We start from the raw sequence: 18119 nt of genomic DNA on the forward strand, positions 1-18119 counted from the left end.
CCTAAGTCTTGCCACTTTTTTGATGTAGTATATCAAATATAGATATCAAACAGGAGTCATTCCTATTTATATTTTTGGTGGTACTTGGCTAACAGTGTGTTTTCTGCTTCAAGGATAATATCGGTATGGTGATCAAAATCATACTTGCAGTTGTAAACACAAGAGGCTATTTTCTAGCCTCTTAAAGAAAATGTTAAAACAGGAAAAAGTGAAATTTTAGTAAAAAAAAAAAAAGCACAACTATTTAAATTGAAGTTGTTTTTGTTTTTGTTTTTGTTTTTAAAGCTAATTCTTCACTGCAGATTTACCTTTTCAAAAATTATATTATTTTGAGAACGTAAAAAAAAATAAATAAAAAATTACTCTTTTGAAATAAGAAACTACTTTTCATCTCAGCTAGCCTGGAAGTGACCAAGAGGATCATTTTTCTTGTGTATTAAAAGAAAAGCTTTTTTTTTTTTTTTTTAAAACTGAAATTGGGCATAGAACATGGCAAAACAAAAGATAATTACAAAAAAAAAAAAAAAAAAAAAAACTGAAAAATTGATTTATAGTGAAATTTATATTTAAAAAGTTAATAGTGTGGTAAAGAGTTTCCGAATATTAAAAATACATATTTAAACATGAAAGAAAATTTAAATTAAGCTGTCACATGAGTCCAGTCACACACAGCTGTACATTTTTTTTTGTATTTTCTTTAAGGAGCAGGGTAAGGACTGATTTTGAATAGGGATCATATTTTACTGGCCTGCATTTCTGCTATGGGAAGAGATACATGGAGGAAATGCTTGTAGAAAACTTTAAGACTGCAAAACACAGATGACCTTTTGAAAATTAATATCTCATGTTTTGTGGAAACTGTACTAGAAACTGGAAGAACTGTGTTTATGCAAAGGTGTGGGATAGAAATGCAGCTGACTAAAATGAGACATTTCCCACACTTCCTCACCAATGACCTCAACCCTGGCTTAGGCTTGGGCAATAATGAGAGCTGTGCTGGTCTTTTCCTGAGCACAGGCTGGCAAGGATGTCAAACTGCAGCAAACCACAGCCAGGGTATTTGGTGAAGTGGGTGGCAGCAAAAGATCAGATTCTGATTTCATGTAGTACTTTAGATCAGGTTCGCATTGTGGTCCAGGGGTTAGAGGGAAGCGTGCTGCTCATTTTGCCTGTAATCTTACTCATTATTTAAGCAGCTACTGATCAGGAGGTTGGAACACAGGCAAGGAAAGAAAAGAGGGTGGATAAAAATAGAACGAAGAGCTTTTTTTTAACCTATTCTGTCATTGCAGTGAGCTCTGTGGTTATAAAATAGCTTTTCCAATACAGTGCTACCTACATCAATATTACAAAAAAAGTGAACTCTCACTAGAGTAAAATCTATCAGAAACAACACCTGTATAAAATAATTATGCAGAAAATACATACAAAGTGGAAGGCTAGGCCAGGAAATCTTTTCAATGGTTAGCTCAGCTGAGATGAAGGGGATTCGCTTCCTACTAGGTAAATGAGGGTTCAAATGCATTGCTGGATTGCAGGGAACTCCTGACATAACAGTAGATTCTGAAAACGAAATAAATACCTATAGACTTACTTTAATACTTGGTATTTATGCAGTGGAAGTAGGCATAGAAGGAAGTTTTTGGAATATTTAATTTTGCTAGGGTGTGCATAGGCACAGCTACTGAAGTCAGAAATGCCGCTGTATGCATTGAATGGATAATGAATGCTATTAGGAGAACCTGCTCGTTAATGAACAAGATGAGGGATTTGCCACTTTGCTTCTAAGATAATATTCCTAATATGATCAGATCTAATGCTTTGGTCTGTAGTTAATAGAATACAACACTATTTTTACTTAATTAAAACAAAACAAAACAAACAAACAAAAAAACAACTACTTTCAAAGTTATGAGAAGCTATACGCAAAAGTTCCCTGATCCTTTAAGGATACATTTCCACTGAAACTAAGATATAGCTTTTCAGAATGGTAGGGACTATTTCATCCTGTGTCTGGTCTTCTGTAAAATTTATGTCAGAGTATTTCACATTACTGCTCCAACACTCGATCATACTTTGTGTTTGGCCAAATGTCATCCTACAAAAAATCATTTAGTCTTCCTCTGAAGATGGATCTGCTGCTTTTGTTGAATACAGTGTTCAGGAGAATAAATACGGATTCACTAAACACCTTGGTGTACATCTTAAGTGAGTATCATGTAGCATAGCTTAATGGATGATGTGTTTCACTGAGACACGGGAAATGTGAATTCTGTTTGTGACTGTCGCTTTGTTCTCATTGATTGTGAAAGCCTGAACCTCTACAGCTGACAGGGGGTGAGAGAAATGGGAGGCACCCAAATGCACTCTCTGTGCACTGTGAGATGGTAACGAGAAATCAGCACACCAAACTATCTTTTTATATCTACTTCCTGACATTAAATGTCATTTCACAAAACATCCAAGGCTCATCAACTGTATCTTAAATATGACTTTATTTATCGTCAGGATAACAAAAGGTGGACAGGGTACTGTAAAAAATTATTTGTAAAGATTACCATCGTACTGATTAGATTGAAGATAATTGGAGGGAGGTGTCTGAAATGTGGCTAGCCTCTGAGGACAAGGCTAAAATTGGATAAAAGTGTTCTCTTGTGGGTACCACTCAGGAGGGAGTCAAGTACTGAAAGGATGACCAGAATCAGAAAACTGTAAAGTGACCTTAGGTGAATAAACTTTTATTTCAGTGTCTCAGGTTTTAAATTAGAAAAATAAGGATGATGTTACTGCGTTTCCCTGTAAAGTGCTCTGAGATGATGAGAAAAGGGCAGTACAGTATATGCATAGTGTGTTATTGCCTGTTTATTTACAACCTGAAAGTTGTCCTGCAGCAGGGAGTCTCAAGCTCATTGTCCTTACCACCGATTTCACTGCAAGTGTCTGTAAAAAGCAGAAACAGTCTTTGTTGCTGCCTCCTCACGAGATAGATGTCCTCTTCCATTCATTAGTTGATATATCATGGTTTATTACATCTGTAAGATATAAAGGCAAATATATCTAAAGAGAATGTATAAAAAGCCAACAATCCTAAGTTTATTAACAATGGTAACTCTGGACTATAAATCACTGTTTATGTGAGGCCATTAAAAAGGCCCTGATTCTGCAGTCTTTCTGTAAAATCTTGTGTTAGGCCTTTAGGATTTAGCTTACAGCCTTCTAAGAAGGCAAATCTTAACTAGATGAAATTATAAAGTTAACTGTGAGGTATGAGCTCAACCACTCTGTGTTTTATTATTAGCTGCAGTATGTGGCTGAGTACACAGAGCAGAGATACTCACATCTGTAATGAATAACTATTTTTTTTTTTTTCTACACGAAGCTCAAACATATATTAGCACAGCCTATTTATCTGAATGAACCAAGGCTGCAAATAATTAAGGAATCTACTCTGGGAATACTTACACCATCATAGAAGCTGATTTTCATTCAAGTTGTATCAAAAGAAACCCCAGCAACCTCGCTCAACTCGTTTTACACACAAATGCCATTCATCAGCCTGGATTACTTGCTGCAAACGGCCCCATTATTTTTATGTGTTTATTCATCCTTACCGAAGGAGTTAGCAAATTTCATCTTGTCCTATGTCTTGTTTGGTGCAAAGGGGGGCTGCTGGTGTGAAGACTTAATTTCTTTTACTCCATATTAGCAGTGCTGTTGTGTGCTTTCTGTGTGATTGATAGGCACTGGGGAGTCGGTTGCAGCTGAATTTCTGAGCTGAGGGTTGCAGCAGCAGCTCAGCAATGTGGTGAGGTTTGTTGTGTCCACCTGTGTTCTCTGTCTCTTGCCGAGGCCTCAGGGACTGGATTTCTGCACTTCTGCTTTGTTGGCGCAATGTTTTTGATACAAATTGTAATTTTGGTTTTGCAGTGGATAGGGAACCCTAATCCAAATGGGAGGGAGGGCGACTGTTGTGCTGGAACCTATACAAACAGAAGAAAACAATTTCTTTTGTCAAAAAATCTGTAAGAATAGATGAAAGTCATATGAGAAAGAAACAGTCTAACTCTGGATACATCTAACTCAATGCCCTCAATGGGGCACGGTCACCAGCACTAGATCTGGTCAGCCATGGCCTTGTCCAGCTCCATGAATTTGGAGGCTTTGGAGGCTCCAGGAATTTGGAAGCTCCAGGAATTTGGAAGCTCTTGCTTACCTGCTGCAGTGCAGCACTATCCTCCCTGTGAGCAAGGTTTTCATAACCTCCTACATGATCACTCCAAACTGCACTTTCTGGCCATTGCCCCTCGTATCATCTGAAACTACCAACAAGAGTTTGGATCCATCATCTTTCAAATTGCCCCTCAAGTAATTCGAGGCAGCAGCCTATAATTATTTGCTCCCTTTGGTTTCCCTATGTTTAGGTAATTTATTTGAATATTAATGCCAGCAGACTTACAGTTTAATTTACAATTCATCCAGGGCTGAGATGCCCAGTGCTGATGACTGGAGTGCAATAAAATCTTTGAGTTTTACTTCCGTTCAGTACACATAATTGGTTTCCATAACCCTCCTCAGAGTTGTCTTACCTTTGGTCCCATGCTGAACATCTCAGTTCTTCCATATGTTCAGTGAAAATATTTGCCCATTTTGGAGCCATGTTTAGATTTTCCATCTCTATTTCATTCTGCACAGAGTATCTACTTTCTTTTTTTTCATTCTGTTTTATGTCTGAAGACTCTTTTGCTTTGCTTTTTAATTTGACTTGCAAAGTTAATTAAGCTTAACTTTTGGCAGTTCTTTATTCCAATAGTCGTTGACCTCTAATAGTATGGTTTTACTGCATGCTGCAGATCCTGTTCCTCCACAGAAAGCCACGGACTGAAAAGTGATTTCTTGTGAATGTAAGGATTTACTTTTATAATATTCTAGGTCCAGGTTCTCCACAGAAAACTAGTGACTGTGTTGACATTGTTTATGCTAGTGTCTCTTAGCTTTATATTAAAATGACTGATACTGTTTGTAAAGCTTTATGGAGGTTTGCAGGTTTTTAGTTTAAATGTTTAGTTGGTTTTTGGTTTAAATGTCACTGCAAGTTATGATTATATATGATATAATGCTGGCGCACTTACTCTAAATTAGAAAAGAAATATATTGGGCACAGTTTTTATGGTTGCATGTCTGCTAAATCACCTCTGCATTTCACAGCTTTAGGCATTGGGAAATATTTATAGGTTTTGCTTAGGAGTTTGTAATAGGTTAGATACAAAAAACTCTTAAGTTAAGGCTCAGAAGAGTTTGTTTTCGTTGTTGTTGTGCATTACTTTGCAGGTGTTTCCCATTGTGCTAGAGAAGAAAGGTTGGATGTGCTGCTTAGGGACGTGGTTTAGTGGGTGACATTGGTAGTAGAGTGATGGTTGGACCAGATGATCTTGGAGGTCTTTTCCAACCCTAATGATTCTATGACTCCATGATTCTGTGATTCTAAGACTCATTAGCAGCGCAGGAAAGCTGCTAATTGGTTACCTCAACATGAGCCTGCAGTGTGCGCTTGCAGCCCAGAAGGCCAACTGTGTCCTGGGCTGCACCACCAGATGTGTGACCAGCAGGTGGACGGAGGGGATATTCCCCCTCTGCTCTGCCCTTGTGAGGCCACACTTGGAGCACTGTGTCCAGGTCTGAGGCCCCCAGCACAAGAAGGATGTGGAGCTGTTAGAGCAGGTCCAGGGGAGGGCCACGAAAATGATCATAGGCCTGGAGCACCTCTCCTGTGAAGACGGGCTTAGGGAGCTGGTGATGGGGAGATGTTCAAGACCAGGTTCAACAAGACCCTGGGCAACCTGATATGGTGGGTGGTGTCCCTGCCCATGGCAGGGGAGTTGGCCCTGGATGTTCTTTAGGGTCCCTTCCAACCTAAACCATTCTATGATTCTATGAAGACATTTAGAAGTAGGCCACAGACCAAACACAGTACTCAGACGACACCATGAAAATCTTTGACCTAGAAAATGTTTTCAAACAGTATTTTCAGTATTGTTTACTTCAGCCCTGTCTAGATCTTTCCTCAAAAAACGTCATGGCTTATGCTCACCCCCTTCACGTTACTCATCCTGCCTTGAGAGATCAGCCCAGTTTCTGGGGGCCTATGAAATGATGTTCCTCCTTTGCCTCCAGGGTAGCTTCTTCAAAGAATTTCTTTCTCTCATATTCTTGTAGGCTTAGGAGGAGCTTTCCTGAACAACTTCAAAGATATTTTCCATTGTTCTTCAAATATCTTATTATCCGTAAAGTGCGATCATATTTTAGTATATTTTAGTTTTGAGAAGAAAAGAGTATTTCCATGAAAGGTTATTTCAGAGCAGCTCCAGTATAACTTTAAATTATATAAAGGATCACAGCATTTGCTCGTTCATATCTCAGTGTGGACTCTGTACCCATTGCCAAGTTATCTGTTCCAACATTTTAGAATTCAGCTTATCATTTTATTATAAAGACCTCCCATTTTTTATTGCCAAAAACATACTTAAGAAATAAAATGCTTTAACTTCAACAGTTGCATTCAATTTGAAGGATCTAGTAAACATTACTGAAGCACAGCTAAGGGAAATCCCTTATGGCTAATAAAATTTTGGTAGTAATAGCAGATAAATTTTGGAGTTTTCATAATAGATTATTTAAAAATCTCCAATGCAAAAAGTAAAACAAAGCAGGCCCAGAAGCTACTATATAGTTTTTAAGCTATCTTCAGATTCTAGAGAGAATCTGAATAAATGTGATAATTTTCAAACTATTGATGTTCTGGCAGAAATGTTGCTACTTCTTTATCCTATTGTTACCAGTATTGCTGTTAAGAGTTCCAGAGTGCATTTTGTAGGTTTTTGTACATTAGCAAGATCTTCCTGCCTCCCAGTAGTTCACTTTTAACCGTTTGGACAGTTTCAGTCCATTCAAATGGTCTTTTAGCAGGAGGAAGTGTAGTAATTTATTCTTACAGGGATGTTGTGACTCCAACACTCCCTTCTCTTCCTGTTGCTTGATCCAATGTAATTAAATAATAGATTTCATTTCATAACTTTGCAGTAGCAATAAAGAGGAAATTATGTTCAGAAAGCATGTTTATTTTTTTTTTTTCCCCAGCCTTTTCATGGCTTAAAAGTGATTCTTTCTCTTGGTGCTAAAGTAATGTGAAACAGCCTTTTCAAACTTATGTCCTTGGGAGATGAATGTTAATTAAAGAATGAACATTAAATAAGAGTTAGGAAATCAGTGCCATTTTTCAGACACAAATGTCTGTTGTTCAGATTTTACATTTGTGCTGCTTTGTGTTACTTGCCCTTCTTTCACTGAGCAACAGCTCTCTTCTTTTTTCTTTTTTTCATCTTCCCAAGAGAAAAATCTGTTGTGTTCATGTTATCTGTACAATTTAACTTGGATTTTTGAAGCTATGAGAATTACAATTCATATAAATTAAAAAAAAAAAAAAGAAAGTACAGCAAACCAACAAGAGATGGAACTTCCTTTCCTCTTATTTTTACATGAAAATGGATCTACCTAGATCCATTTTCATTTCCTTTTCTTTTTACATGAAAATGGATCTTCCAAATATATATTACAGTTGGAAAAGCATTAAAATTAAATTATCTTCCGCTATCTTTCTATTACTGTTTTCCCTTTCTTCTGTTATCTTGGGCACATCATGCAAGATACACATATGTACATCTGTCAGAATTCTTCAGGCACTATAACTTACCTTAGGCCCAGTAAGTCTTGTCCAAAACATCCCAAAAGCTTTAAATCAGCAGCTATTTACATGCATTATGTTTCTCATGATTTATCTGAGCAATCCTGTAACATTCAGTTGCAGTCACCACTCAAGTTGATAGGCTTCTATTTGGTGTACATGTTCATTTGAGCAGATGAGAATAAAAATAGGGAAAAAGACCAATGTGAATAATTTCAGGTAAAATCTTCTCACCTATAGTCTGCCATCAATAACACAGTTTTTCCAGGTAAGAATATAACAGCATGTCTCTTCAGGGCTGTGAAAAATTTTAGTTTTCTAATGGGAAAAGTTGCCATTTTGCATTTTTGATTGAAGCTGAATCCCTTTTTTTTCCCCTTCTGTCTGCTAGTCTAGATTTTCCAGTGTCTTACTTATGTCCTTTATGGGATTAATTTTTTATAGTATGTTTTTGTCCTTCATTTCGAGGTGTTTGAAGAGATTTTTTTTTTCTGACTTTGCTATCGGTTCAGCCAGAGGATCAAGGTCTCGTCATCTCTATATTCAGCGCACTGATGGGTGCCTAGCTCTTCATAGACCGACTTGCTTTGCAGTTCTTTCATTAGCCTGAGGCTTGTTCTAAGAGCACTTTATCTCTGTGCCTGGAATAGGTAAATATATGTCTTATTTTTGCCATGACAAACTGTGAAGCCTGATTCCAATTTGCTGTCATGTGGAAAGGAAGAGTATTTATTTAGTGTCCTGGTGAAACTAATATAAGTCAATGATTATTTTCCTGTGTGAGCAATGTAAGGATGCAATATTTAAACAAATGTTAATCTGCAGCAATGGGAGAAAGAAACCTGTTTATATTAGATGGTCTCTCAATCAACGGGGAACAGTCATTTTCTGCTTGCAGCATTGGAAACTGCATAACAATAATCCTGAATGGTGGTTTGTTTTGGGATTTGAAACCAAAGGACAGGAAGCTGTGGGTATAATGCAAACCTCTGCTGGTTTGCATACTACAGGCGTGCTGGAGAAAGAAAAGGAATAGAAATAATTGGTACAGAGGAAATAAGTCTGAGTTGATACACTAAATATCAGAAAACTAATAATTTCCCCAGTTCTTAAGAAGGGTAAATTCTAATTGTTGGTTGGTTTGTTTTCCCTAAAGGAACAGCAAATGCATTTATTGCTAAAAAGACTACACATTCTTATTTTTCAAAAACAACATTTCATAGCAAAAAGGCATCGAAAGATGAAACTTAGATGGAATTAATACTTAGAGTTGAGATTCATGACTTGGTACAGCTCTAGTGGTACTGCTTTAAAAAAGAAACAACTAGTTGTGAAAGTTTGAATCCAAATGTAACAAGTTCTATTGTAATTGCCTGAAAAGGACCAGTATTTATTTAGTTTTGATGTAGGGAAGTTTGCTGCCACTGATTTAGAGTTGTTTCTCAGCAATGCCTCTAGTTCTGCAGAAGACTACACCATCGTTTCCCTCAGATGGTATTTTTCAAGCTGATTTTTTTCTTTCCTATAATTAAAAACAATCAACCAACCAACCAACCCCCCCCCCCCCCCAACAAAAAAAGAAAAGAAAAGAAAAATAGATTAATAATTTCAAAGTCTATTTTCTTGCCTGCTGTTATCACCAGCAGTGAGAGCATCAGCAGTGGTCATCTCTAGTATGATACCAAGTTTTGAATTAGCAAAGCCTATGTAGCTGCTAAATAATGTGACCATATTAAAATTGGATCCAGTGAGTCTGAATACTTTTCTGCATTTAGAAACTTCATAGTTTTAATGTTGTTTGTATCATTTCACTTAGTTTGGTCAGTACTGCCTCCTATAAAAATCAAGTGTGCAATAGGGCTTCTATTGTTTCATGGAGGGTAGAAGAATTATAGATATAAAATCCTGGCCCAACATGTTGATTTTTGAATTAGAATTGAAAGAAAGAAAAATAGGAAAAAGTCATGCTTGAAGCTTAACTTGAAATGTAGTTATTGTTCATAAATGCATTAAATTATTTCCCTCTGTGATAGAAAATGCAACAGCAAGATCTGATTTGAGAAGCTCATCTTAAACTATTTATGAAGGAGAAATTAAATAATAATAATAATAATAATATAATAATAATATAATAATATAATATAATAAATAATAATAATAATAATTAAACTGCTTTAACGCTCATCTTTTTTTTTTTTTTTCAAATAGCAGTATTAATTTCACCATTTACTTGGAAATTTAATTTCCTTATTTAATCTACTTAACATTAGTTTTAAAATCATACAGTCTTCAATAGATGCAAATCTTCACTTTCTGTAGCAGGACCTAGGCAGTTGGACTTTAAAACTAAGTTATCATTCCTCTAATAATGGTGCCTGTTTGTCTTTTAAACAGAAATGTTTCAGAGTATCAACAAATGGTGCAACAAAGGTGAGCTCCTGAAGCCCAGCGTGTTTTCCTGTCTGCTCCGTCCCATGGGCAGAGGCTGGGCAGTTGTCTAAAAGCTGCGCACATTTTTCTTGTCTCTTTTATTTTTATGTTCTTAGAAGGATCATGTTTGAAACGTGGAGAACATCAGCTCAAACAATAAGGTACAGGGTGCTCTGCTCTTGCTACTTGCACTCCATATAAGTGCCTGATACTGACAGTGTTGCTTTAAAAATAACTAAATAAAAAAGCAAAACCAAAAACAAGACCCAACCACAGATAAATAAATAAATAAATAAACCCACAGGGGAAAAAAAAAAAAAAAGCAACAAAAAACCTCCAACTTTTTATATAAAAAAATATAAGTATGTGGGTTGTCAGTAAAATGAAGAGAGATTTTCATGTCGAAATTATACTAGATGTTTAATTTAAATAAATGGGAAGACAAACAAAATACCATTTCTTCATTGCACTGATCTTTAGAAGCTTCTGATAGCAGCAGTATGGCTAAAATGCCCGTGCTGAGATGTAAGGATCTTTCCAGGAGTTCACAGCTTCAATCTGCGTAGAGGTCTGTTTTCTCCCACCACAGTTAGACTGTCTGACTTTAGATATATACCAACTGCTTGTCACCTTTAATGTCAAACCCACCATCGTGTTTTGGACCTGTAGACAACAGGTCCGACCTGCTTGTTGCTGGAGATCCTCTGGGGATAAGGCTCTGGGTATTCAGAATGGGCTGCAAAATCTCTTATTTCCAGCTTCCAGCTCTTTGGGCTGCCCAAGCACTGGAAGCCAAAAGCCATCACCACCTGCCAGAAGGCAAGACGAGGCAGTTGAGCATGCTTCAGATGTTAAACAGTAAACTGATTTTGAAGGAGCAAACATAACAAATGGCACGCTTGAAAACAAGTTCTTTGTGAATTTCAGGGAGTGAATGACCACGAGATATGAACTGACATTTTCTTACACTTGTGATCCGTATGTACCAAAATTCACCGTACATTAAGCAAGAAAATGCTCCGCTGAAGCCTCAAAATGGGATGCAAGGGTTTATCTGCTTCAGGTCACTCATTGTCACCTGGTGATGCATTAAATGCTCTTCAGTAAAATATACCTAGATTCGATAACATATCTAACAACAACAAAATTGATTGTCTTTTCATCTGCAGGTGATGGTTTTATGCTTTAGGCAGCTTGAGGTGATTCAGTCATGCTGTTTAACCCTTGAATGGTGATCCTAAATCATTGCCTTGTAGAGTGCTCTAATAGACTGCGTAACGGGATTACCCTCTCCGGATGCGTGAAGTGCAGAAAGCTTGTCCCTGTGCTGACCTGGGGAAAAAGTTTGTTTTTCCTGCCTATGTCAGGATTAGAGGGTCAGGTGTCAGAGCTCGATGTATGTGAGATATTACAGGAAAATATTTAAGTGAAAAATTTTAATCATATGTTTAATCACTTTCAAAGAAGTATCGGGACATTTGGCTTAATACATTTACAGCACTATACATAAACTCGTTATTTCTATTGGTATTTTTATAGTTGCATACTTTTGATATAGAAAAGATTGGGGGAAAAAAAAAAAAAAAAAGGCATTTAAATGCACGTTTAATAACAAAACAACCTTCCTGCCTCAGAGAAATTTTCAGCCAGGTGAACTATGTTCTAATTTTCTTCTATAATAAAAACAAAATCGTAGCTCTTGAAGCATTATTCTTGGCTCTCAGCGGCTTGAAGGCATGCAAACATTACCATTTTGTCTCCATTCTACAGTTTAACTGGAAGGATTATGTCACAACGTAGAGTGTTTGTTTTCCAGCTTTTTGTCTGTTTGTCCGTCAAGACGTTTTTGTAGAAGTATCAGTGATTGTTGACTTTGGAGGTAGGGGAAGAAAAAATGATTAGGAGAAAAAGCAGACAGCGCCATTGAAGTAACTGTGCTTCTGTCATAGGAGAATGAATGCTCCTTTCAACAAATCTATAATTTGCAAAAGTTGCAAAAAGAAAATAGCCGTAAGGTGACTGTTAACATACTTCAGTTCATCCTGCCAAGAAAGTTAACTTCATAAAGTCATTAAACCAGTGATTACATTTTAAAATATTATTCCCCAGCCATTTCTTCTTAGACTTTAAAATATAGTTACTGTATATACTATTTTCTTTGTAATGTGAAAAATTGTAAAATACACTTATTTTTCATAAACTCCTAATTATTAACAGAGCTATTTGTGCTCCAATAGTGAAAGTCATATCAACACTTCCGTTATTTAAACTTCACTTTTAGGGTTTCATAATTTGGCTGTAATAAAAAATAAATTCAGACTCCGGGGTCTGAAATATTGTTTGCTGGTATTGGGAAATTTAGCCTGCTTTTCTTTAAGAAGCAAAGTGATTTGGATTGCTGACTCTTCTTCAACATAATCCAAAATAAGATATTTTCTGGGCTAAATAATGCTAGTCATTAAAAAATTTAGGAAAAGGCACTGAGTACAGTGGAACTGCTGCTGCCCCATATTCTGAGACTGGTGCTCAGTAGAGTTGAGGCTCAAAGAAGGGAACTCATGAGACCTTCTTGCCATGTCTCCACTGTTGATGTTCCAAAAGGGTGGCTGTAATAGCAGGCAGGGAAAGTTCCTGCAGCCCTGAGAGCATCGTTTGGAGTCCCTGGCAGTAGACCTGCTGCTCATGAAGGAAGAGCCCACAGAGCTTCCAGTGCAGCCAGAAAGGAAAGACCTACGCATGTCAAGGTTGCGTAGCTGAAAATTGCTTTCCTTTGATGCTGAACGCTCAAGTGCTCCAAGGTGGATCGTTTCTTTGGTACAGCTTCCTCAAGTCCCCCTTTATCCCATAACACAGCTGTGGTAATGACTCAACGAGGTCTTCAGCTCCGGAAATTAAGGAATCGGGGCTTATTGCATATTAATGGCAACTCCGGGACAGTCAAATAAGACAGTTTGTTATAATACTAATTATAGCCAAGCACTCATGTTGTGGTTTGAATGAGTCAATTATGTGTGTGTTAAAACTATAAATACATCTTCCCCCCAACCTAGACTGTGTGGTACGTAATTTTTTTTTAATTGCCTGGATACATATTTACCTGAGCATATCCTGGTTTCCCAGATAAATATGTGTACCAATGCAGAACTCATTATGGTCTGTTTGGATAAATAATCCATATTTTATAACTGTACAGGAAGTAATTATTTTCCTATTTTGCTTTCTTTAAGCCAAAGAAATTAAATGCTGTGGGTTCATTACTTAAAATAAAATAGATGCAAAAGTCGAGGTAATGTGAGAATAAAGTTTTCATTGTTTTGGTAGAAACTGAGAATATTATTCCAGATTTTGATCTTGTGTTTAGCCCAGAATAACTCCATTAAAATAAACAGTGTTATTCAGGATTTACTTAGATGCAAATGGGACGTGAATTTGGCCTCCTACCCTTAATCCCCCTTACTTCACTGGGAATTCCTGCCAGTAGCTTGCAAACGATCTTTGCTTCAAATGACATTGTCAAGTATTTATCATTTGGAAAAATAAGGTATTTCAGCTGCATGGAGAAATTAACTGATATGAATTATGTAACAAGAAGATTAATGTCTTATAGTTATGGTCCTACATAGAATTATAGAATCATGGAATGTTTTAGGTTGGAAGGGACCTTGAAGCTCAACTAATTCCAGCCCCCTGCCATGGCAGGGACACCTCCTAGCAGTCCAGGCAGCCCCCAGCCCCATCCAGCCTAGCCTTGGGCACTGCCAGGGATGGGGCACCCACAGCTCCTCTGGGCAGCCTGTTTAAATGCCTCACCACCCTCTGAGTAAAGAATTTCTTCCTTATACCCAATCTAAACCTCCCCTCTTTTCAGTTTAAACCATTAGTTTAAAGCCCTATGCGTTAGGAGAGTAGAACATACTTTGATGGCGGCTATTTCTGCCATTGTTTTATCTGATACTGGGAAGAGCTGTGTTGTGTTATCACCATGCCAAGGTCAGTTTTTGTAATATTTTTAAGCTTGGTGAGACCAAAGTCAGCCTTGGCATAAATCCATTAACTGCAATAGATTTACACCAGAGATGAATATTGTCTCATTCTTGGAAAATTTATTTTTATCCAACTCTTTATATTTTATGTTAGAAATATAAGTAGCCTGTGTGCCCTCAAACTAATCAGAATAAGAAACAGTTTTGCTTATGCCAAAAAATAGAACTATCATTTTTCACATTCTTACATTTTTCAAGTGAGTTTCAAGTAAGATTATATTACTGTGACTTCTGAATTCCTGAAATCTCTCTGGTCTTTGTGACTGCAAGGGCCAACAGTGTTTCAAGGGGAAAATCTGACACTCTTCCTGCAGTATGTTTTGTGTTGTGCATACTAGATACAGTTCACATTTTGTATGCATATGATTAGTGTGGAAAAAAATTAATGTAGTCCAGTATTATGATTTATGGACTGAATCTTTTGCCCACTGAATACTTGCCAAAAAGAAAATCTTCCCCCCCCCCCCTCCTCCTTTGGATATTAGAAACAGCTACTGTTTTTGTTGATCTTTTTAACTTCTGAATAGGCCTATTTCAAGTCATAGCAGCATGGGAGCTCAGATTAATAATATACTTATTCAGCCAGTGATACTGAGTGAAACCATTGCTAGTGTGAGTACGAGGGGTAGGATTTCTTTAAATTATTTTCAGGTGCATTCATGCATTTCTGAAAGAAGACTATAGAGATATTTGGAAATAAATGAATTTTCTGTTTACTGATCATGTTACAGGTGTGTATGAGTTTTAATATCAAGAATTTAAGATGTCTCTTTTTGATAGCTTTTGTACTGGGCTCACAGTCAGTCCATCCATCAGATGGTTAACAAGGACAAGAGCAAAGAAGTGACTAAATCCAACCTTTTTGAACAATGTTTTTAAACCTAGAGGAAAAGGAGTATTCCATGGTGTGAGGCATCCGTTCTATCCTGCCCACTCTACGGCACCATCTGGAGCTGGCACCAAAAACTAGGGAAGGAGCAAATCCCATTGACTTCTCTTCCAGTTTGGGTTTGACCTCCTTAGCCCAGCACTTTGATAAGCATCAGCTTGTGCAAGTTTGTTTTCTAGTCTTGAATTGCTCTGATGTGATGTGTTTGTGTGTAAGCGAGCCCACCTTGCTCTAAGTCACCAGCCCTGCACCTACTGAAAGCTGAGTCCTAGGCTGATGTGCTCAGTCCCTTCCAAAGAGATTTTTGCCCTTTATAGCACAATTTGAGCAGTTTGGGGCCTTCAGAGCCATGGCCATTCTGACTGTCACGATAGAGGTGAGGACAGTTCTTTGCTTCAAACTCCTTTTGCTGCCTCAATAAAATTTGAGGGCATTCATCGTTCAATCCCATTTGAAATTTACCTTTTTCATATCTGAATGGCTGGATCTGCTCAATAGGTGTCTTTTCAATTAGTTTAATAGAGTCAGTGTTTCCTATCAATTAATTTTCTTTCTTTTTTTTTTTTCTTTGTTCTTTCTTCAAAATAAGAGTATGCCTAAAAACGTCTTCATGTGGGTATGGTTTGTACTAATGATAAGTCATGTGAGATAGAGTTTCTTTCCAAAAATACTTAGGTAAGCTGTTTAAAATTAGTATTTGTTATTCTAAAAAATTGTGAGAGGGATCAGCCATCCTTCCACAGTTGCAGATAAAGTGCTATGGCAAGAATTTGGCATTTTTACATTGCCTGAGAGAATTCTATGTTCATTTTCTGGGCTAATGTGGTTCAAGGAAGAAAAAAAAAAAAAAAAAGAAAGTAATGCAGTACTTTTCAAAAGTGATCATTTTAAATATAAACAAAAAAGCTTTTGCTTGAGATTTGTCAAAAGTCTTTCAGTCTTTTTGCAAAATTGTTATTCCCTCTCCCACTAACAAGAGCAGAGTGAGTGACACCTTTGAGAGTCCCAGCTTGTGTTTAAGTGCATTGCTTTATTTTGCTATGTACTACCATGCAAAAATATTATCTGAGCATATTTTAAAAACCTAGTGATTTTTTTTTAACACAGAAATGTCCATAGTAATTTATTTGTTTATTTTAGTTACAGCAAGCAGCCGAAGTTTCTCAGCTGAGAGGAGCTCGAGTCATCTCTGCTGAAGATCTCCTCTTCCTAATGCGCAAAGATAAGGTATAGTAATAAGATAGAATTTTATTCTTTTACATAGTAAGCTCCTTATCTTGTTTTAAAGTGTTTGCTTAACCTACATGAAAAGAGTCCATGCTCATGAATACCTTCATTAAAAAGTACAGCTGCACTGCAACTCTATTTTATTCTACATAGTACAATCATTGCATAATAAGTTAATTAATTCTCTTTTTTTTTCCAGTAACTTCAACTACAAGTAGATTTTTTCACTAGCATTTGGTAATATGCATAAGAGCTCAAAACAATTTCTTAATAACAGTATGAAGATTGATCCTTATCTTTTATATTTCTTTTATGTCTATAAAAAACAATTATTCTAATTCCTCCTATTTATGCAGAGTGCAGATGCAAGTGTCATGTCTAACAGAGCAATCATGACATTTTCTTCATCTACGTTGTCAGTAAATCCTGTCTTGCTTTTTCTTTTAAACACTTCCTGTATCTCACTAAAACCTCTAGAGGTATGACATGATTTCTGTGTGAAATATGTAGAATAATTTAAAAGTAAACATTTTCTATGAGAACATTAAAGTACTTTTCTTTCTTCAAATTTCAGAATTATTCAAAAATTCTTACTAGCTATTTTTATCAACATTATTCCTTCTTCCTCTGTCTCCTTTTCTTGTCCCTCCCTTCCCCCCCCCCCCCCTTTCTACCCCACTTTTGTTTTTCTTTCCTTGTTTGATAGGTGAAACCAAATGACCAAAAACATATCAAAATAAATAAAACCCTAAAACATTAAAACCGATCGCCATTACTTTATGCGACACGATAAGTAAGGGTATATTGGAAATAGTGGGTAATATGGACATCAAAGTTAATGGAAGTATGCATTTGTAGGTTTGAATTTCCAAACAAAGCAAAGATTTTGGAGTGCCCTCATGAAGCCTTAATTTCAGCTTTCTGAAAGTGAAACTAATTGCTTTCTCACAGTTGGCAAGCAAGGTAGCAAGGAGCTCAAATAAGTACCTTGTTGTACTTGCTATATATGGATTTTTTGCAGAATTGGGAATTATGAACATTATAAAAAATGTATTTACTGAGTATCATATTATATATTTGCATATTTGTGTTATAAGGTTAGTCTAAATAAAAAATAATTCTATATAATACAAACTAATATCATTTTTTTCTCTCATAGAAAAAGCTTAGAAGGCTACTGAAGTACATGTTTTTTCGAGACTACAAATCTAAACTTGTCAAAGGCATAGAAGAAGATGACATCATTGAAGGTAGAAAAAATACTTAATTTGGGAGGAGCCTGATACTTTATAAAAGCCCAGAACAGCTCAGTGTAAAGTATTAATGTCTAATAGTTATACAAGAAAAAATTAATGATTTCGTAATTTAGCTTTTCCATTTGCATTACTTCAAAGTTCAGTTTATCTATCTACTATCCAAATGATAAGTAACACTGCTTAGTGTTGTAGCTCTGTTGAAGTTAAGAAACTGGTGCTGATTAAAGGGCTAATTGACTTCAGCACGTGCAATTTAAATGTGTCAGCTACTGTGTGCAAGGGGGAGCTGCAACTGAACGGACATTTGTTAAATAATTATCAGAAGCTTTTGTCATGTTTTACAAAATATACCACAACCTAAAGTCATTTAATTCAAAAGGACCTGGCCTTGGTTTTGGTATTGTTAAATATTTTATACTTCAAATCTGTCATTTAAAGACTGGGAAACACTTTTGTTTACCATTCCATGATGAAGTCATAGTTTTTGTATAACCAATGCATTTAAAGGCAAAGCTCTTTGAATTAAGAAAAGTATT

At 36.5% G+C, this 18119-nt stretch overlaps 1 protein-coding gene across 2 annotated transcripts in view; it reads left to right on the top strand.

Moving 5' to 3' along the window:
• SUPT3H (SPT3 homolog, SAGA and STAGA complex component) overlaps positions 1 to 18119 on the top strand; it is a 280831-nt gene that overhangs the window by 169231 nt on the left and 93481 nt on the right. For both annotated transcript variants that reach the window (XM_035321095.1, XM_035321094.1), the window contains exons 4-5: positions 16241 to 16327; positions 17487 to 17577. In XM_035321095.1, coding sequence (XP_035176986.1) covers positions 16241 to 16327; positions 17487 to 17577 — 178 coding nt within the window. The remainder of the gene's footprint in view (positions 1 to 16240; positions 16328 to 17486; positions 17578 to 18119) is intronic.

The sequence above is a fragment of the Oxyura jamaicensis genome, chromosome 3, assembly GCF_011077185.1.
Source record: "Oxyura jamaicensis isolate SHBP4307 breed ruddy duck chromosome 3, BPBGC_Ojam_1.0, whole genome shotgun sequence".
Taxonomy (NCBI): Eukaryota; Metazoa; Chordata; class Aves; order Anseriformes; family Anatidae; genus Oxyura; species Oxyura jamaicensis.